This window comes from Chiloscyllium plagiosum, chromosome 6 (genome assembly GCF_004010195.1).
Source record: "Chiloscyllium plagiosum isolate BGI_BamShark_2017 chromosome 6, ASM401019v2, whole genome shotgun sequence".
NCBI classification, from domain to species: domain Eukaryota; kingdom Metazoa; phylum Chordata; class Chondrichthyes; order Orectolobiformes; family Hemiscylliidae; genus Chiloscyllium; species Chiloscyllium plagiosum.
In genome coordinates, this window is record NC_057715.1 from 74,368,061 (window position 1) to 74,390,235 (window position 22,175).

Consider the following 22,175-nt stretch of genomic DNA (forward strand, 5'->3'; position numbering starts at 1 on the left):
TTCTGTTTTAAATTATTTTGCTAATTATATTGCCTTGCACAATCCCAGAAATGAGTCTTCAGGACCTGGATATCATGAATCTGTGTATAATGCATTGCAATCTCTGAAAGATGAAGAATTTTCTGCCTTCCATGAGATTTTAAAGTTTGCCAGGTAACTGCAGTCACTGTTCATTATTCTTTTAATAAGCTTAATCCATCCATCGCAAATCCCAGAAGCAAGTTTTACTTTTCATTATGATTGAACCTGTCATAGAGATGTACAGCATGGAAACAGACCTTTCGGTCCAACCCATCCATGCTGACCAGATATCCCAACCCAATTCTAGTCTTTCGTGATCTAGCATTACTACAAATTTTAGTTCAAAATCTACTTCAACATTATTCTCTTTCTCATGTTAAATGTGGTTCAGACAAATCTTTTAAGGTCTTAGTCTTATATTTCTTCTTTTTTACTGATGTTTCCAGCATTTTTGTCTCCTATTTCAGGTTTCCAATATCTAGTCATTTGGTAACACAGAACATCAATCTTGCTAACAAAATGTACAGTTTGTTGAAGCATTTCATCTTGCACTCCAGATAATTTTCAAGCATAAAGGATAAATAACATTTATATGTTGAGAGAAGAGTGGTGATTGGTTGACAACAGGACTCTGGTCAAAACATTGCTCTGGTGAATGCATCATGGCATTAGATTATGATTGACAGTTAACTGCCAAACTTTCTTTAAATTTTAAACCAGGCAAGTTTTCTCTGATCAGTCAAGGCATTGTCCTGAGAAACCAGAAAATGGTTGTAGCCTCTTTTGTTGATTTGAAACACGTGCAATGTGTTTCTGTCTTCTTTCTGCCTAGAAGCCCTGTTTATTAATATATGTGCTTCCAGGACACTGCACTGCAAGCTGTTTGACAATCCTAAATTTGTTGTCCAACTTATGCTGGACACTATGTTTTGCCAGGTTGGGTATAGTCTCTTCTCATAAAGTATAAATGTTGTTTTTCCTTTGCATTCGTTTTTATTGTGAATTGTTCCTTTTTTTCATTAATTCATGAATTGTGGGCATTGCTGGCTGGGTCAGCATTTATTGTCTCTTGCTAGTTATCCTTGAGAAGGTGAGCTGCCTTCTTGAACTATTGCAGTCCATGTGCTGTAGGTTGACCCATGCTGCTGTTAGGAAATTCCATAATTTTGAACCGGCAGCAGTGAAGGAGTGATGACATAATTCTAAGTCAGGACAGTGTTTGGCTTGGAGAAGAACTTCCAGGTGGTAGTTCCATGTACCTGCTGCCCTTCCACTACTAGATGGAAGTGGCCATGGGTTTGAAAGGTGATGTGGAAAGATTTGGGTGAATTTTTGTAGTGCATATAAGCTGCTGCTACTGAGCGTTAGTGATGGAAGGAGTGGCTATTTGTGGGTATAGTGCCAATCAATCGAGCTGCTTTGTCCTGGGTGGTGTCAAGCTTGTGTTACTGAAACTGCACCCATCCAGACAAGTGGGAAGTATTCCATCATACTCTAGACTTGTGCCTTGTAAATGGTGGACTGGCTTTGGTGAGTCAGGAGGTGAGCTACTCCCCAGTTGCTGTTGAGAAGAGTACAGTGAGCTGCTGTGTTGAACCACTGCAGTCTGTTTGATATAGTTAGACCCACAATGCCATTAGGGAGGGAGTTCCAGGATTTTGGTGTGAATAGTCGTTCGATTGTCTCTCACTGGTATGACCATTGCCTGACATTTATGTGGTGCGAATGTGGTACCATTTGTCAGCTCAAGCCTGAATATTGTACATATCTTGTTGCTTTTGGATATGGACTACTTTAGTATCTGAAGACCTCTGATGAGTACAAGATGAAAAGCTGCAATAAAATGTCTCTTTTATTCAGCAGTACTCAAATTTCCATCATTTGGAGTATGTTGCTTTTACACTATAATGTATTCCATATTCATTTGTGTACATCATGGACATCAGAATGACATTGACTGACAATCTATTATGCCTGAAGGGTGAAAGAAGTTGAAGAATTATGCAAAGGAAGCCTGGAGTCAGTTTATTCTCTGTACCCTACTCTGTGCAAATTGCAGATACTTGGAGAACTGGAAACTATTGGACAGCTTCTGTTCAGGTAACCAGCTGAAGTTTTATCAGCATTTATAGTGAACTAAATTGTATTTATTCTTTGTTTCTCAAGTACACCAACAAATTTATGAAGTAAAACTGCTGGAAATGTACAAGGATGGATGTCAGACGAGGGCAACGTCAAATATTAACCCCCTCAAGTTAAATGCCTCACCAATACTCATGTTTACAGTTCATTTCAGATGTATGCTTGGGTATAGTAGTAAGATTGCACGTTGAACCACAGAAAATAAGAAGGGGTGATACAGAGGAAATGTGTAAGAGAAAGGAACAAAGTCTTCTGTAATCTGACGAAAGAGTATTCAAAAGTATTCAAAATTTAATTTCAGTTTTCTAAAAAATACTATGTTATTTTCAGATCCGCAACAGATGATTCATTAAGTAAGATGCATAGAAAATGGGAGCAACAACTTCAGCTTCTGAAGGACAGTGACTTTACCTTCCAGGAGCCTATCTTAGCCATGAGGACAGTTATTCAGGAGATGCTTATCAAAAAGGAAATGGATGGTCAAAGAAAGGATTTCATTAAGGGTACTCTGACTGAGCATTTACTTCAAATGGCAAAATTAGCACGTGCAGCAAGAAATTCCCAGGTTCAGCACCTCTATAAAAATTATTTGCTATGAAAATTAAGTAATATTTCTGTAGTACACAGAAAATATTAAGCTGTTCAAGCATGAATACATTTGCTAAATTTTTAAAATTACAATGTGTTTTGTCTGAAGGAAGTTGTACTTTATTACTACATTCCTATTGCTTTATTTATCACAGACCTCAGACCCACGCCATCTTCAAGCCTAACTACTCCCATCTTTGGAACATTGTTTGACTTTGCTCACCTGTTGCTAAAGTCTTTAACTTTGCTTTTATAACCTGTATAATACAAAACCAGCTGAAAGAGGGAGCATCATCAGCATTCAAAAGTAGCACAATCGGAGAGAGAGAGAGCAGAACCAGAATTCCAAACTGCAGGTGGAAGTATTTGTGGGTTTAGAAGATGCTGTCTTAAGGATCAAATGCTACCTTGATGTCAAGGGCAATGACTCTTACCACAACTCTGGAATTCATTGCTTTTATCCATGTTTAACCAAGGTTGTAACGAACTGGGTAACCCACATGGAACATAAACTGGACATATGTGAGCTCGTTATTGCTAAGCAGATGCTGCTTGTTAGCACTGTTCATGACACTTCACTGATGATTGAGAGTAGACTGATTGGGCGGCAATTAGATGTATTGGGTTTGTCTTGCTTTTAGTGTACATGGCATTATCTATGTACCTTTTAAATTGTCTGATAGATGCGAATGTTGTAGCTGTACTGAAACAGTTAGGCAAGGGTTGATGGATGTTTGTGGTAGGGGAGAAATTGAAATTGATGTCACAATCAGATATGCCCATGATCTTACCGTATGGTGGAGCAGGCTTGAAGAATCAAATACCTACTCCTATTCCTAATTCATTTTTTTGTGTGTGCAGCTCTTCCAGTGCACTCCGAGGTGATCTCCTGCATTGAACCCTGCATAAACTTAAGGTCATCCAAAACACTCTCTCTGTCCTTACTTATAGCAAGTCCTGCTTTTCTGTCATCTTTCTTGTTGCTGAGCTGCAATGGCTCTCAGCCAAGCAATGACTTTAAACTTCTCATCCTTGCTTTCAAACTGCTCCATGGCCTTGTCCCTTCCTATCTCCTCTAACCTGACAACTCTTTGAGATGTCTTTTCACCTTCAATACTGGCTCTTGTTCATTTCCCATCATAATGACCCCATTGCTGGTTGTGTCTGCAGTTGTTTAGACCCCCTAGCTCTGGAATTCTCCCCAATCCCCCACCCCAAAATGACTCCACTTACTATCTCGCTTGCCTTCTTTAAAACCCATCTTAATACCTACCCCTTTGACCAAACCATTAGTCATTTGAGCTACTATCTCCTTATATACCTTTGGTGTCATGTTTTGTTATGCTCCTGTGAAGCACCTTGGGATGTTTCATTACGTTGAAAACACTGTGTAAGTTGTTCTGTTTGGAATGTGATATGGTAAGACAACTGATGGCTCCCTTTCTTATACTCAAGATTCTCTCTCATAGAGTCATGGAGATGTACAGCACAGAAATAGATCCTTCAGTCCAACTCGTCTGTGTTGACCAGACATCCTAACCCAATCTAGTCCCATTTGCCAGCACTTGGCCCATAACCCCCTAAACCATTCCTATTCATATACTCAGCCAGATGCCTTTTAAATGTTGTAATTGTGCCTGCATCCACCACTTCCTCTGGCAGCTCATTCCACATGTGCACCACCTTTTGGGTGAAAATGTTGCCCCTTAGGTCCCTTTTATATCTTTTTCCATTCATCCTAAACCTATGCCCTCTAGTTCTGGACTCCCCCACCCCAGGGAAAAGACCTTGTCTATTTATCCTATTCATGTACTGCTTGATTTTATAAATCTCTGTAAGGTCAACCCTCACCCTCCAACGCTCCAGGGAAAACAGCCCCAGCCTATTCAGCCTCTCCTTATAGCTCAAATGCTCCAACCCTGTCAACATCCTTGTAAATCTTTTCTGAACCCTTTCAAGTTTCACAACATCCTTCTGATAGGCATGAGACCAGAATTGCATGCAGTATTCTAAAAGCGGCCTAACCAGTGTCCTGTACAGTCGCAACATGACCTCCCAACTCCTATACTCAATGCTCTGACCAATTAAGGAAAGCATGCAAAACACCTTCTTCACTATACTATCTATCTGTAGTTCCATTTTCAAGGAACTATGAATCTGCACTCCAAGGTCTCTTTGTTCAGCAACACTCCCTAGGACTTTACCATTAAGTATATAAACCTGCTCTGAAATGCAGCACCTCACATTTATCTAAATTAAACTCCATCTGCCATTCCTCAGCCCATTGGTCCATCTGATCAAGATCTCGTTGTACTCTGAGGTAACCTTCTTCTCTGTTCACCACACCTCAACCCCTCCAATGCAGCTATTCTAAATATTTTCAGTTCACATATATGTATATGTAAAGTGTATCGTTTGATTACAGTTGGCAGAGAAAGCCATCTTCCAGATCAAGCAACACAATCCATTTGGGTTTGGCATTTCCACCTGGCAATTAGAAGAGGCCCAGGTCTTTTGGGCTAAACAGGAACAAAGTCTTTCTCTTGATGTTCTCAAGCAGATGATTGACAAATTAGAGGTATGTTCACGGATCTCCATTATCCAAGCATTAAATATGACTCAAAAGCTTTGTTTCACATTTAGTATAAGTAAGGGGAAATGGGAGTGAAGATTAAATAGGTTGCAGTGACTACAAAACAAATGTAAAGCATTAGCGATGCAGTTAATTCGTGTTCACGAAGGGCTGTGGTATTTACGGATGTTATTTTTAAGATATTTTACTAAATGTACTGAGGAAGCTGTATTTCAATTGTTGTAATTTTAATACAATTAGTCTCGGCACCAACTTTCAGTGTTGCAAATGAAAATTAGCTTTAGAAACAAAAACAGAAAACTTTATTGCCCTCTGCAAACGAATTATGGCTTAGAACTGGATACAGTTCTGTTACTAGACCTGTATCAGTGCCACTCTGGACTGAGTAGGAACTCCAAAAATTTGGATCATTCATTTGTGTTCTTTAATTTTGCAGATAACTTGGGTTTAATGTTTATGTAAGAAATGAAAGACTTCTAAGAATATTGTGTTAAATAATACTTGCCTTACTCTTCAGTTCAGTGGTCACTTGTTTGTCCTTTTTGTTGTTTTAACATCTGTCAGCTTGTTCTTCTCTGTCTATCTTCTTAGGTAAATGGCGATGATTCATTAATGCCACTGTATGTTGAGTGCTTGAGACTCTGTGGCAACTGGTTGGCAGAAACCTGTTTAGAAAGTCCTGGCACCATCATGCAAAAATATTTAGAAAAGGTGAGCATGAAGAAATGACTAATGATCAATAATGATTGGTGACACATTTGAAAAACAGTCTTTACCCTAAAACGATGAAACCATTAATGGCCACTGTAATGGCTAACAATTGTAATGTCTAGCAAGTTTTAATTGCAATAACTTTTGTTTTCAAAGTATTTCATCATTCACTTTTCTGTGTTCTGTCAATTGACATTGACATCCTATAATATGATCATTAATTCTCCATTGCAGAACGTGGACACTAAATAAAACCCAGAATTGCCCAAAGGGGTTTTGCTAAGAAACTGTCCCATTTGCTACTTAATAACATTATCATTTATGTCTACAACTCTTTTCTCAGTAAACAAACCTGAGTTGTCTGGTCAACTATTTTAACATCTCCAGCTTGCAACATGTATTACAGTGCCAAATTGTTATTTTTGTTTTTTCAGGCTGTAACTCTCAGTATTCAACACAAGGACACAGTTCACAATGGCAAGATGGAAGCATTTTTATCACTGGCACGTTTCTCAGATGCACAATACCAGAGTATTGATAATTATATGAAATCATCTGAGTTTGAAAACAAACGTGCCCTTCTCAAGAATGCCAAAGAGGAAATCCATTTGATCAGAGAACACAAATTTCAAACTAACAGGTAGATGTGCAAACCATTTCTCATAAAAGATTATTTAATGTAAAATGAAATCTTCCATAGTCATCCAAAGTCTTAATATACTTATGGGACTGTAATACAACTACCTTGTTTCATTAGTTTGTGCTGGTCTCCTAAATTCTACCTTCTGGAAAGTTGAAGTCTTTGAAAACTCTGCCAGTATCTTAACTCCCAGTAAGGCCTGTTCCCCCATCACTCCTGTACTCATTGACTTATGTTGCCTTCCTGTCAGTAATATCTTGATTTTAAAGCTCTCGTCTTGTTTATAAATTGCTCCAAAACTTTCCCCTTTTTATTTTTATGATCACGTCCAAACCCACACCCTCATGAAACAAATAAATAGCAGAGATTTTAAACAAATATTCTATCCACCTTGACAATAGAATAGCAGAAATCAGTGGGCAAAAGAGAGGGAGGAATTTAAAACATTCTACATTCCTGAAGAAAAGTACTAGGAAAACCAATGGGACTAAATGCTGGTAACCCCCGGGATCTGATGGCCTGTCTTAAACCAAGTGACTACAGAAATAAAAGCAAAACACTGATGCTGGAAATTTGAAATAATAAAAAAGAAAATGTCAGAGAGACTTGGCAGGTTTGGCAGCACTTATGGACAGAGAAACAAAGTTTGTGAGAAGATTTGTAGCTCGGGTGCTCGTTGTTTTGGTTGTGTTCGCCGAGCTAGGAATTTGTGTTGCAGATATTTCGTCCCCTGTCTAGGTGACATCCTTAGTGCTTGGGAGCCTCCTGTGAAGCGCTTCTGTGATGTTTCCTCCAGCATTCATAGTGGTTTGCCTCTGCCGCTTCGGTTTGTCAGTTCCAGCTGTCCGCTGCAGTGGTCGGTATATTGGGTCCAGGTTGATGTGTTTGTTGATAGAATCTGTGGATGAGTGCCATGCCTCTAGGAATTCTCTGGCTGTTCTCTGTTTGGCTTGTCCTATAATAGTAGTGTTGTCCCAGTCGAACTCATGTTGCTTGTCATCCGCGTGTGTGGCTACTAAGGGTAGCTGGCGTGTCGTTTCATGGCTAGTTGGTGTTCATGGATATGGATCGTTAGCTGTCTTCCTGTTTGTCCTATGTAGTGTTTTGTGCAGTCCTTGCATGGGATTTCGTACACTACGTTGGTAGGACTGCACAAAACACTACATAGGACAAACAGTAAGACAGCTAACGATCCGTATCCATGAACACCAACTAGCCACAGAACGACACGACTAGCTATCCTTAGTAGCCACACATGCAGATGACAAGCAACATGAGTTCGACTGGGACAATACTACTATTATAGGACAAGCCAAACAGAACAGCCAGGGAATTCCTAGAGGCACTCATCCACAGATTCTATCAAAAAACACATCGACCTGGACCCAATATACCAGCCACTGCAACGGACAGCTGGAACTGACAACCGGAATCGGCAGAGACATACCACTATAAATGCCGGAGGAAACATCACAGGAGGCTCCCAAGCACTGAGGATGTCACCGAGACAGGGGATGAAACATCTGCAACACAAATTCCCAGTTCGGCAAACAGAACCACAACAGAGAAACAAAGTTAACATTTTGAGTCCGGTATGATTCCTCTTCAGGATTGAAGAAAAGTTATATCGGACTCAAAGCTCTATTTCTCTCTGAAAAATTTGGCTAGGTACAGATGTAATGGATGCATTGTTATACTCGTCTAAAATTGCTGAGATTCTGTAAAGCTCCCAGACATTTAGAACGCTGCTAATGTGTAACTCCTCTTTTCAAGAACGGAAGAAGACAGTGAGCTGGAAGCTACAAGCCAGTTGGTCTAGCATTGATGGGACATTTTAAAGTCATAATACAATCAAGTAAAGTCAACACTTTAATGATATGTTTGACAAATTTTATCAGAGTTCTTGGAGGATCTAACAAGCATGGTGGATAAAAGGAAACCAGTAGATGTAGTATATTTGGATTTTCAAAAGGCACTCAGTAAGGTGCCATATAAAATATTTTGAGATAAGATGTTGGGGTAATATATTTGCAGAGATGGAGCATTGGATCACTAATCAAAAACAGTCAGGGTAAATGGGTTGTTCTCAACTTGGATAAGGGGGTTAAGTATATTTTAGCTGAAAATGTGTTGCTGGAAAAGCGCAGCAGGTCAGGCAGCATCCAGGGAACAGGAGAATCGACGTTTCGGGCATAAGCCCTTCTTCAGGAATGAGTATATTTTAAGTATATTTTAGTCAAATTTGCAGATGCAACAAAGATAAGTAGGAAAGCTTTTGTGAGTCTGCGAAGGGGTCTTGTCAGACTAAATGATTCAGGGAGAATTTAGCCGTTGAAATATAATGTGGAAAATATGAAACTCCACTTTGGTAGGAAGAATAGAGAAATAATATTGTTTAAATGGAGAGAATACAGAATGCTGATATCCTGATACATGAATCACAAAAATGTAGCCTGCAGATGCAGCAATAATTAAGCAGGCGTGGAGTATTGAGCACAATTCAATAAGGAGTGCCTGCGGACATGTAAGTAACACCAACAGATATATTTAAAAATGAAATGCCAGGATAAGTAAAAAGTTTATTATCTCAATGGTAAGCTGATGCAGAGAGATCTGGGTGTCCTAGCGCATGAATCACAAAATATTTGCATAGAAACACAGCAAGTACTTAGGAAAGCCCATGGAATGTTTTTGTTTATTAGAAGGAAAGGTGAGCACCAAAGTTGGGAGGATATGCTTCAGTTACGAAGGGTATTGATAAAACTACATCAGGAGTACTCAGAAAAGTATTGGTCTCCTTTATTTAAGGAAAGACATAAATGCATTGGAAGCAGTTCAGAGAATGTTTGCTAGCCTAATATTTGGAATGTGTCGGTTGTGTTGTGAGGAAAGATTGGCTATACTAGGCTTATCTCAGCTGGAGTTTAGAAGAGTAAGAGGTTTTGTGATTGAAACACTTAAGCAGTGATACAGAAACAATGTTTCCGTTTGTGAGAGAATCCAAACTATGGGTCACTGTTTAAAAATAGTTCTGTCATTTAAGGAAGAGATAAGGAGAAATATTTTCTTGTTGAACTCTCTTCCTCAAAAGGTAGTGAAAGCAGTTTTTTCAAGATAGATGTAAGTAGCTTCTTGTTAAGTAAGTGGGTAAAAGATTATTGGAAGTAGGTCGAATTGTCGAACAATTGGATCAGTCATGGTCTGATTGAATGGCGGAGTAAGTTCGAGGGTATGAGTGGCCTATTCGTGCTCCTAATTCACATGTTTGTATGGATCTTCGATTTAAGGTATGAGGAGAATTTTATTCTCTTGATGGTTATCAATCTGGAATTCTTTAACGGGGAGAGCTATGAACTTGGGTCATTGAATATAATTGAGTTTGAGTTGGCTCAAATTAAAGAAAATGAAGAGAGTAAAACTGTCTTTTGTTTAATTGATTTTTGACACTTTTTCTAAATATTTTCTGCTTTCTAGATACGTGGTGAAAGTACAGAGAGAATGTGAATTAGATGAAAAAGCAATGTGTGCGTTGCAAGAGGATCGCAAGCAGTTTCTGTGTAAAGCAGTTGAGAACTACATCAATTGCTTGCAGAGTGGAGAGGAGCATGACATGCGTATCTTTAGACTTTGCTCTTTGTGGCTTGAAAATTCAAATGTTCCAGAAGTAAATAACAAAATGAAGGTAATGTCTCAGAAAAACGCAGAGCTTCTGGTGATAAATGGTTTAAACTTGTTAACTTTTATATATAGGCAAAATGTATTCTTTTCTGTTCTGCATTTCATATTTACACACCATCAAGTTCCAATTAGGCCACCCAATATAGTTTGCAGACATTTTTGTGCACTGCACCCCTCCAAACTTCTTACTTTAAATGTGATTCTACATGTTTGCAACAATCATGGTGAAAAAGGTGGCAAATTATGGTGAGAAATGAAACCATCACATTCTTGACATTGAGAAAAATCTTCCTTGTTTTATCATCATGTACTAAATGGTGGCTTCAGAAACTTGCCCTTGAATAATGACTATCTTCTTTCAATGCATTGTGTTCTGTCGCCTTATTTATGTCTCCCTCCAGTTTTCATATTTTCCACCAAGAAACTAAATAGTTCCTAACAACAGGTAATTCAGAGGGGGAATTACCTGACAGCTGCAGCTCGCTGATCATACAGCTGCTTCTTCAGATATCCCTGCATTTTCCATGGCAACCAATTTCCTCTACCCTGTGTCCATGCAAGTTGGCATCAGGAAACCACCAGCTTCACCAGATCGTCATGTTTGCTCTAAGACTAATTCAAACACTATTTTACGCCTTTAACAATTACATTTGGAACTCATGGGCCTCTGTGGCTTGCATGCTTTTGCCCGGTCACTTTGCACACAGGGTAGACGTATATCTTATGATTACTTGATGCACATACAGAGACATGTCCACACCTTGTCTGACTGCTAGATTGACTGTTAATCATTCATACAGAATGATTTTATGCTGACATGATTACACATTCTGAATGAAGGTCACTGGACCCTAAACATTAATTCTGATGTCTCTCCACAGATGCTGACAGACCTGCTGAGTTTTTCCAGCAATTTATTTTTGTTTCTGATTTCCAGCATCCACAGTTATTTTTATGGTCAAACATATCTTATACTTAGTTTGCTTTCTTACCACTCACTGGTTTGGAAGCTATCAACTCCTATCCACTTCACATTGCTTTCTTTTCACACACTGACATTAGCACTGATTTACAGACTGCCAGCCTCTATGGCTTGCATTGCTTTCTTAATGTACACGGTCTTTTATGTTAAGTTACAGTCTTCCTTCTGTGGCTTGCATTGCCATTTAGTACAGAGGAAGAGGCAAGTAGGCTGTGATATCGGGAGCAATTAACAGTCAATCTAGCAGTCAGGCAAGGGGTGGACATGTCTCTGTATTGCACCATGATACATCAGCATCAAATCTGTAGCATGTGCCAGCAGTTTGCAATGGCAAACACACTGCATGTGCTTCAAGTAGTTAGTGTGTGAAAGAGGATCAGTCCTTAGTGGGATCACTAACAGTCAGTCAGGGAGCTTGTCTGATTTACAGTCCAGGCTGTTGATCTTACCAGGGTCTCGGGATCTGTGTCCGTTGTCAGCCCAGCAGTTGGGTCATGATCAATCTGCAGGTCAAGTACAAGTAGTCAGGAATTATTTTTATTCATTCAAGGAATGTAGGCATTTATTGACAATGCTAATTACTGTTGTAAAGGTGATGGTGAACTGCCTTCTTGAACTTTGTAGTTCTGAAGAGGGACACAGTGCTATGAGGAAGAGTATTCCAGGATTCTGACCCAACAACAATGAAGAAATGACATAGATGTTTCAAGTCAGAATGGTGTGTAATGGAGGAGAGCTTTCAGGTTGCAGTGTCCCTATGCATTTGCTGCTTTTGTCCCTCTGGATGTTAGAGGTTGTAGGCTTGGATGTGCTACTGAAGGAGTTTTGGTGAGATATTATCATTCTTCTTCCAGATAATATACACTGTGATACTAGTGGAGGGACTAAATGTTGAAGGTCATGGATGTAGGCCCTGTCAAGCAGGCTGCCTTGACTTCAATGGTCTCATGCTTCTGAACCTATCCAGGAAAGTAGAGAGTATTCCATCATGCTCTTGACTTATGCCTTATTGATTTTGGAAAGGCATTTAGGAAACAGGAAGTGGGTTACTTGCCATAGAACTCCTAACTTCTGACTAAAGGCAGGTTATTGGTCTGCTGTTTAGACACCAGTCCATGGGAATGGGCCGTGATTATTTGAGGCGTTCCTGCCATGTCCCTTTGGAGGGAGGGCCACTCAGTAATAGACGTTTGATTAATAATAATCAGATCAATCCTTGGGGTCCTGGGTAAAGCATACAACTCAAGTCTTGGAATAAAACAGAAAGAAACGTAAGACCATAAGAAATAGGGAAAGGAGTAGGCTGCTTGGCTTCTTTTGCCTGCTCCACCATTCAATAGGATCATAACTGTTTCGACACTCCACGCATCCACTTTCCTGCTGGAGGAACTCAGCAGGTCTGGAAGCAGCTGTGGAAGAGAAACAAAGGAAGTATTTCGAGATCAGTATGACTTCTTCAGAATTGAAGGGAATGGCAAGTGATGATTTTTATGCAGTTTACAAATGGGAAGTTGATAAATTAAGTGGAACAGATGATGAGGGTGTCCAGAGCAAAAGACAAAGTGATAATGGTGGAGAGGTTAGACATACATGCAGGATAGGTGTGAATTGTAGAAAATAGGTCAGATTTGCTGAGAGCAAACCCATGCAAACAAGTTAAGCAGAATGGGAAAGATAGAAGAAAGTGGTCATAGTCTAACATTGAACTCAAGATTGAGTCCTGAAGACTATAAAATGCCAAAGTGAAAAAGAAGTTGGTGTTGCTCCAAATTACATTGGACCTCACTGGATCACTAAGAAAGTTGAAACCTTGATATGTCGGATTTATCAATTGTATAATCACATCATAAGATGCTGCCACCACAGGCAAAGTGAGTGGACTACAGTACAGTTGTTTTCTCCAAGGTGGAGTAAAATCTTTGAATTTTGAGACCCTATTGAGGGCATTTGCAGTAATCATGCCTTCATTGATTAAGCAATGCCAGCTTTTTCTGCCTTTTGGTTTCTATGTCAGCGACAGATCAGTTACTATCCTGAAATGCATATTAAACGTTGCAGCCTCAATCAGTCAAGAGCATTACATTGTGTATACTAATTGCCTCCTTGTCATGTCAGCTAAACATGTGACGTGTGAACAAGTTTAGAAGTGTAATCTGAGATTCCCATTTCGTATCCACATTCTGTAGCATTACCTTCTACATCTTGCTTCAGAGCAGCCAGATTCTCAAATTGAAATTTAAGTATGTAAGGACATGAGCTGTGATGTGGAAGGGGGATTTATTTGGGGGTGGTGTCTATTATGGTGACTTACTGAAAGCATTTTACTCCCGTTATAACATGAAAAATTTTGGTTGTGCCACATACCATTAGATATGGTTACATAACCTCTAGAGTTCCTTATGAAAGCATGATAATGACCTCCTTAGGAAATCTCTATACCACACTATGCGAAGGCATAACACTGGACTTTAATGTTATGGGTGTAGGAGCTCAGGAGTTCCTTCAATAAAATTATTTTCCATACAGAACATCTATTTACAGAGCCCACATAGAAAACACAATCCTAGAGTCACAGTGCCCTTGCTGCAACTCCAAATGTAATGTACATGGAGACATTAGAACTTTGTAAAGCAAGAACAGTAACCTCTAGCTGATGCATCTCCTCCAGAAGGAAAAGCAATAAGTGAAGATGTAGCAAGGAATTGAGGCATATGATGAGACCTTGCATCGATACACTTCATTGTCATTTTCTTCAATTGTCAGAAAGACAATGAAAGAGTTGATCAAGAATGTCCCATCCCATCATCGCTAATCTTTATATTCCTGAAGAATGCATTCGGAAGGACAGGGTGCCCATCCCATTTCAATGCGGTTATGTTCATAGCTGCCTTGGATTTTTATGACAGTGGTTAATTTCAGGACCAACTGGCATCTTCCAATCCTCAACCCATAAATCCAACCTGGATGTCACTGATGTCATTTTCTTAAGAGCACAGCTCTTCATATCTTTTCCCCATGACGATGAGAACCAAGAAACATTTGGCCACTGGGCTTCCCATCATCACTGGCTTCTTCCAGGTGCAGGACAGTATAGACAATATTCATTTTGGTTTGAAAGAAACTTATCACCAAGCTGCAGTGTTTGTCAATAGAAAAGGCTTCCTCTCCATTATTGTTCAAATTACATGTGACAATTAATGTCAGATTCTGGAGATCTGCAGCAGATAGCTTTGGAGCTGCCATGACTCTAACATACTGGGGAACTCTCAGGTTCCTGCCTCATTTCAAGGTCCTCAGACCATACAGGGATGCCTGCTGGGTGACCAGGGATCTCCAAACATGGCTGCTGGTACCTTTATGAAGACGACCTACTGATGCAGAACAAGCATACAAGGCTGCTCACACTTCTACCAGTGGAACAGGCTGCAAGGCTCCTTAAGGTGAGATTTTGATGCCTGGATTTCTCTGGAAGGACTTTTCGGTATAGCTGGAAAGGGTGTGTAAGTCTCTGTAGGATACTATGCCCTTCAAAACCGAAATCAAAAAAGGGAGAATGTCCTGAACACAAAGGAAGTGCGAGAATGACAGCGATCCTTCAAGCGTGAAGTTGAGCAGAGGATCAGGATGTTGACCAGAAGAAGCATCCAAGAAGCTAATGCAGAGCATGAGAAGCCGGAGAGAACCAAATTGCAAACTGCCGCAGGATAAGTGAGCTGAGTTTGGATTAATGTTCCCTCCAAGGAGCCATTACAAGGGTCCACGTACAGTGAGCAATGTGCTGATGACATTCATAGCATTGACTTTTCCAGTTTCGGAAGTTATTACCGCTCATGGACTTCAGAGGTCAACACAAAAGAAATTTAGTGGGAATGTTTGTTTGGAATTTAGCTAATTTGAAATTATTATACGATTTGGCAAGCAATCCGCACTTAGTGCAAAATACATGAAACCTCGTTATTTCTACATCCTTTATCTTTAGTATGGTTTTAAAGTATCTACACCTAACATGACCATTAGGAAAAAAAGTAGCATTGGGACAGTGCACTACTGTCACTTGGAGCTAAGTTTAGGTTGTTTCAAAGGCATCCCTCAGTATATTATATCTGAGTGTTGTGTAGTGAAGTCCCTCATGACAGCCAGCAGGTTGAAAAAAATTCTGAGGTCTTCTGTTGAGTCTTGCATCATTGTTAAAACTGCAATGTTTCAGAGTGCACAGGCTGTTAAGTTGCTTTGAAATGCATCAGCATCCTTTGGGATAACATTGACCTTGTAAAAGGCAGAGCTTTTTTTTCGTAATAGGAGAGAGAGGATATGTGACCTGCATATTGTAAACCTTGAAGTCTTGAATGGTAGTTCTCTTCCTTGAAAAGCTGATACATGAAAAGAAGCTGTCCCTCCAGAGATGTGTGAAATCATCACTGATTCTGTACCCTCACTTAAAGTAGGTGTAAAAATACAATGACATGCAAGCCAGGCCCTAGCACATACCCCACACATTGTGCAGAGCTTCTATTGTTCATGGTATTGTCCACATTCAAGAGCGAAACCTTGGCTGCTATCTGCAGTCAAAGGGTCCATTGTTTTGTGAGAGACAATTAATACATGACGGTTATAACTTATATCATCCTTGGGATGTCTGAAAAATTGTACTGTAGATATTTTAGTAGCGCAAGTGCAAATATATTTACAGAAATGAAAAATTATAGTACAGTTTCACCCATGGTACCAGTTTCCAATCAGTATGTCTTCTTTTTCTTCCATCTCCACTCCATCTCAGTGTAGTCCTGACTTCCATAGCTGGGGTGAAAGGAATCTACTATGCGGTTAGCCCTGTTGAATTGGAAGAATTATACTGTTGTCCCCTGCTACCTTTGGGCCTAAGGGCCCAGACCTGCTGAGATTATCCAGCCCAGATTCAGGTTCACCCTCCTTGTACTCCTGAAGACTTTGGGATATGAACATACAAACAAGGGACAAGAGTAGGCCACTCAGCCTTTTGAGCCTGCTCTGCCATTCAATAGAATGATGACTGATCTGATTTTAACCTCATCTCTACACTCTTGCCTATCCCTGATAATCATTCACACGCTTGGTAATCAAGAATCTGTCTACCTCTGCCTTAAGAATATCTTAAGATTCTGCATCCACTGCCTTTTGAGGAAGGGAATTTCAAAGACACTTGACCTGTTGGGAGATGTTTCCTTTTCTCTGCATTAAATGCTTTACCCCTTCTTTTTAAACTATGACCCTTTGTTCCTACAAGAGGAAATGCCCTTTCCATATCTACTGGATGAAGTGCCCTCAGGATCTTGTATGTTTAATTTCAGTCACCACTGACTCTTCTAAACACCTGTAGATACAGGCCCAGCCTGTCTAGCTATTCCTTCGAACCAATCCACTTATTCCAGGCAGGATTACAGGCAGGTGGAGAGGTCAAGCATCTCAGGGGAAATCCAAGGAACAGCTTCTAGAATGCCTATCTGTCACTGTCTCTCCCAAAGGGCTGCCTACTGAAAGAAAGGGCGCCTGCAATGAGATGAAGTTCCCTTGTCCCCCGTTACCTTGGAATGGAGGCTGAGAACCCATGGTTAAAGCAATGGAGTGCAAGTCCGTGTGCATACCAAGCAGCATTGAATATTCTGCTGGTCCTTGGCATCCATAATGGTCGCCAATTCACCATGGAGACAGTTAGGTGTACACTTGGCAGAGTCAGCATTGTACAGAGAACATTGATTGACTCCTCTATCCTTTGTTAGAGGCATGCAGTAAATTGGAACAAAGTTTTCTGATGTTCCTGTAGATTGACCGTCATTATTGGCCGAGGATAAGGCCCATCTTCTGCCTGGAATGGAGCAGTTGCCTGGTCTCTGACAGTCCTCTAAGTGTCAGAGACCTGGAGTGTTTCCTTCTCAAGCAGCTGCAGATCCCTGTTATTGATGTGCTCACTAGATTGTGTTCCCAAATCTATTGTAGAAAGAATATCTTTTTGAGTTTCCGGAGGAGCAGGTGAGCACCTTTACCAGTGCTTTCTCTGAAAATTCACACATTTCCTCTTCTGAGCTGAAAGAGGAGCTGAGGGTCTCCTATGCTGGCCTTATTTAGAAGTTCATTGGGTGTTGCTAGTACCTGCAAAAAAAATTGGGTAATTACTGTCACCACATCACAGGCTTAGATCTCTTGTCTGGCTGTGGGTAACTTTTGCCTGCAGTGAGATAAAGGGATAGCTTGAGTATGAAAGTGGATGCAAGAGCTGGAAGTTAAATATGGCATCAGAGGTGAGTAAGCCAGAAGAATTCACCAGTGGCAAGCACTACTAACCCTCCAGTCACAAGTTCCCTGAGAAGTTTTCCCAACAGCTTAGTTGCATAATTCTTGGAGATTGCATGAGAAAATTTGTGCAGAACCATGAATGTCAGAGCATGATGAAATTCACTTGCCACCATATTCTAAATCGAGAGTGTGGTGCTGGAAAAGCACAGTAGGTCAGGAAGCATCCGAGGAGCAGGAGAATTAACGTTTCGGGCATATATGCTGCTTGACCTGCTGTGCTTTTCCAACAGCACACTCTCGACCCTGAGCTCTAGCATCTGAAATCCTCACTTTCTCCTACCATATTCTACCTGCCTATATAAAAAAAAAATTCAGCCCCATGTACTGGAAACTGATACCTCACCCAAGCGACCAGCTTTGATGTGTGAATGTACACGAAATATGAAGTTTATACATTTTGAACCTCTTGTTATCTGATGGTTAGCTTGGTGTTACAGAATTACTTTTTGTGTATTCTCTTTACTACACAATAAAATCTTTGGAAGTCAGTTTCCAAACGGATGTATTAAAGAGAAAGAAAATTTGAAATTGACAAAATGAAAATAAAAGAACCTTGAAAGTGCTAATTGCTTGCAATTAAATATTAAAAGGGTTATTCATATGAAATTCATTCCCAATAAATTACCTTGTACCAAATATTTAGAATTTTCATTTTGAAAACAATTTGGGAGATTTATTTGCAGTCTTTGGCATTTGTACTACCTTACCTTTCAAGACTAAACTCCATCTACCTTTGGCAGATAGAGTTTTAACGTGGTTAAGTATGAGATCGTGCATTTGGGTCAAAAAAATGGGAAGGCGATCTATTATTCTTAAGGGGGAGAGACTTCAGAATGTTCCACTGCAGTGGGATCAAGGTGTATTTGTTCATGAGTTGCAGAAAACTAGCAAATGGAGTGTTGGCTTTCACAGCTGAACGAATAGAATATAAAGGTAAGAAGGTATTGTTGCAATTATGCACGGTATTCATGAGACTCCACCTGGAGTATTGTGCACAATTTTGGTCCCTTTATTTGAGGAAAGACATAGTGGCATTGGAGGCAGTTCAGAGGAGGTTCACTAGATTGATCCCAGAGATGAGGTGTTTGCCGAATGAAGAAAGATAGAACAGTTTACACTTATATTTTCTGGAATTTAGAAGAATGAGGGGAGATCAAATTGAGGTATTCCAAATATAAAAGGTGTGGATTAAAAAAAGATGGGAGCAAATGCTTCCTTTTGTGGGGCATTCTAGGACAAGAGGTTATTGTCTTAGGATAAGGGGTAGCAAATTTAAAACAGTTGAGGAAAAACTACTTCTTACAAAAAGTTGTGAATCTGCGGAATTCACGACCCCAAAGTATGGTAGATGCTGGGACAGTGAGTAAATTTAAGGAGGAGTTAAACAGATTTTTAATTGATAACGGGTTGAAGGGATGTGTAGAGATGGCAGGAAAATGGGGTTGAGGAGCATATCAGCCATGATTGAATGGTAGAGCAGACTCGATGGGCTGAATGGCCTAACTCTGCTTCTATATCTTACAAATTTATAAAAGCAGAAAACCCTTATAAAAGCAGAAAACCCTTCACAAATCTAGAAATTAATGTTATTATGTGACTGCATAACCAAATAAAGAAGTTGGTGAGAATGGATTAGGAGCCTTTGACAATCAAAAAATAGACCTCAAGAAAGACTCAAGTCAAATCCTAGAAAAAGTGTTTTGGCTCCTGCACCCCAATCCCTACAAGTTGTTTTAAGAAAGTAAGCAAATTACAAACAAATCTAAATTAATGTTAATTTGTGGCTAAACTTGGGTACTTGTACAAGAAGGGCTAAAAAAAGTTCTTAATTTTTTTGAAATTTTGTTGACAGAATGGTGCAGAAAAGATTCCATCATACAAGTTTTTACCTTTAATGTACCAGCTAGCTGCTCGAATGGGAACAAAGATGCCAGGAGGGCAAAGGTTTCATGAAGTGTTAAACAAGGTATTCTATTTTGAATGACAGTAACATATTGTAATTATGGTGTAGAAAAATGTTAGATTTTTTTGTAAAGATTATTCTCTCCATCAAATGGATCCATTTTTTAACAGAATCCTAAATGGTTAGATCTTCGATGAACCTGACCAGGACTGTCCTCCAGTGAGAACTTGGTGTTATGGACCGGTCCAAACCCCTTCAAAATATATTAAGAAGATAGCCTAGACCTTAATTTTTTTCTTATTTTAAAGTTAAGAGTTAGGTGTTGTGTTCCAGATCCAATTCAATTGTTAAACTACTTGACTTTAAGCAAACACACTTTCTTTATACATTGCAATTAAAATACAGACAAAATAAACTAAATGAATAAAAATTGACTTAACTATAACTATTGCACTGTTTAACTATACATATATTAACCATCACTAATTAACTGTTCCAATATTATAACGTTCCTGTAGGAGTGAACTCCTGACCAGGGACAAGGGCTCAGGAGGCAGCAGAATTCCAACACATGGCAGTTTATTCAAGCAGTAACCAGATCATGCAGGGAGAGGCTGGAAACCTTTCCCGAATCTGACCTTGATGTGAGGGCTGAATTACTTCCTTAGACTTTGGCTCAGATCAGAAGAGAGGTCAATGACTCTGATTTTCCCAGTGGGATCCAGCATTTTTATACATTTTGAGTTATAGTAATCACATACAACATGGTCACTGTGCATCCAATCCTGTGAAACAGCCAATCAATGATGGACACTCTTATGGGCAGCCCTAGGTTCTATGACCTCATGCTATTTACCAGACATTATAATCACCAGGCCTTGAGATCTTACAGTGCATCCCATAAATTCACATTCCAAAGTTAATGATTATAGACTTGCTTATCATGAAGGACAGCTCGAACTGTGTTATTCATTGTATTCATTGGTATCCCTATCAAATTCTGTTACTCATCATATATTTCCCACTATCTTACTCACATGAGGTACAAAATCAAGTTAGTTCTTACTAATTAGTATAAAATTCAATAGACAATAGGTGCAGGAGTAGGCCATTCAGCCCTTCGAGCCTGCACCGCCATTCAATATAATCATGGCTGATCATTCCTAATCAGTATCCTGTTCCTGCCTTATCTCCATAACCCTTGACTCCACTATCTTTGAGAGCTCTATCCAACTCCTTCTTAAAAGAATCCAGAGAGTGGGCCTCCACTGCCCCCTGTGGCAGAGCATTCCACACACCCACCACTCTCTGGGTGAAGAAGTTTCTCCTGAGCTCTGTCCTAAATGGCCTACCCATTTTTAAGCCGTGTCCTCTGGTTCGGCACTCACCCATCAGCGGAAACATGTTTCCTGCCTCCAGAGTGTCCAATCCTTTCATAATCTTATACGTCTCAATCAGATCCCCTCTCAATCTTCGAAACTCAAGGGTATACAAGCCCAGTCTTTCAGTGTAAGGTAATCCTGCCATTCCAAGAATTGACCTCGTCAATTCATAATATTAGTTCTACTGTAAAGTTAATTATATGTAAGGTATTATGTTTACCTCTACTGTTAGCATTTTTTAGCTAATGAATTATGAGCAATTTGTTTCTTACTGGGTGTACTAGGCACCTCTTTCTTCATCCTCGTTTGTATCAGGCCATGTCCTCTGTCTACTGGTCTTCTCTGCCTTTGGTTCATTTCTTCCCTTTAATGATAATGGAACTGCTTTACTATCTGAGACTGGTTAACTTTCATATTTTTATTTGAATCTTTTTCTTTGTGAATTTTGTATTTTTGTGTAGATGAGTATCTATAAATACTTTGAAATCTATCTCTGTGGTTATCTGAAGAATCTTTAACTAGAACCTATTCTTAATATTGTAAGTAGTTCAAGGAAAATAATTAATTACTGTGAAATGTTCTCATTTGTTGTTTTGCAGGTGCACTATAACTCATGCTAGTCACATACTATCTTCTCGGATGAGATTTACTGTCCCTACTCTCATTAACTCTTTTCACCTGATGAAATAGCATTTTATTCATTGATAAGACTGAAACTCGATTACATTCACAACTTAATGAACTTACTTGATATATTTACGAGTCATAATTCTAGCCTTGTCATCTGTTATTGTGTGATCTTAATTTCTATTTAGTGTTTGATACAAATTTTAGGCTGTCTGTTCTTAGAAATTTCCCATCAAATTGTCTGCAACAGACCTTTGTAGCTGCTGTTTGTGTGGAACTCCCTGTTACCTTGAGATAACTCCCTTCTCAAAGTTACTATTGTGCCAACTCATTTACGTGCTGGATCAGGCTTTTAATTTTTTTTATCTACTGTTAGCCATTTTGTGTCTGTCAGTTATAGGTAGCCCTAACAATCCCATAAACACACCCTTGGAAAGGCAAATTTAGTAAAATATATTCTCTCGTGCAATTCTAGCTACAGGAAGAGAACTCCAGCTTTTAGGTGTAATAGAGAGAGAAATAAGAGATTCTGCATCCACCTTGAAGACCCCAGCAACTGCAGAAAGTTGCTAAAACTA

General features: G+C 39.6%; 1 protein-coding gene across 2 annotated transcripts in view; it reads left to right on the forward strand.

Annotated features, from left to right (window-relative positions):
- atm (ATM serine/threonine kinase) overlaps positions 1–22,175 on the forward strand; it is a 165,957-nt gene that overhangs the window by 115,023 nt on the left and 28,759 nt on the right. The window contains exons 44-51 of one of the 2 annotated variants that reach the window (XM_043691843.1): positions 49–153; positions 2,002–2,121; positions 2,494–2,728; positions 5,177–5,329; positions 5,936–6,055; positions 6,490–6,695; positions 10,170–10,377; positions 19,538–19,651. In XM_043691843.1, the coding sequence (XP_043547778.1) occupies positions 49–153; positions 2,002–2,121; positions 2,494–2,728; positions 5,177–5,329; positions 5,936–6,055; positions 6,490–6,695; positions 10,170–10,377; positions 19,538–19,651 (1,261 nt within the window). Of the gene's footprint in view, positions 1–48; positions 154–2,001; positions 2,122–2,493; positions 2,729–5,176; positions 5,330–5,935; positions 6,056–6,489; positions 6,696–10,169; positions 10,378–19,537; positions 19,652–22,175 lie in introns of those variants that run through there. The other variant, XR_006311919.1, reaches the window with a different exon arrangement.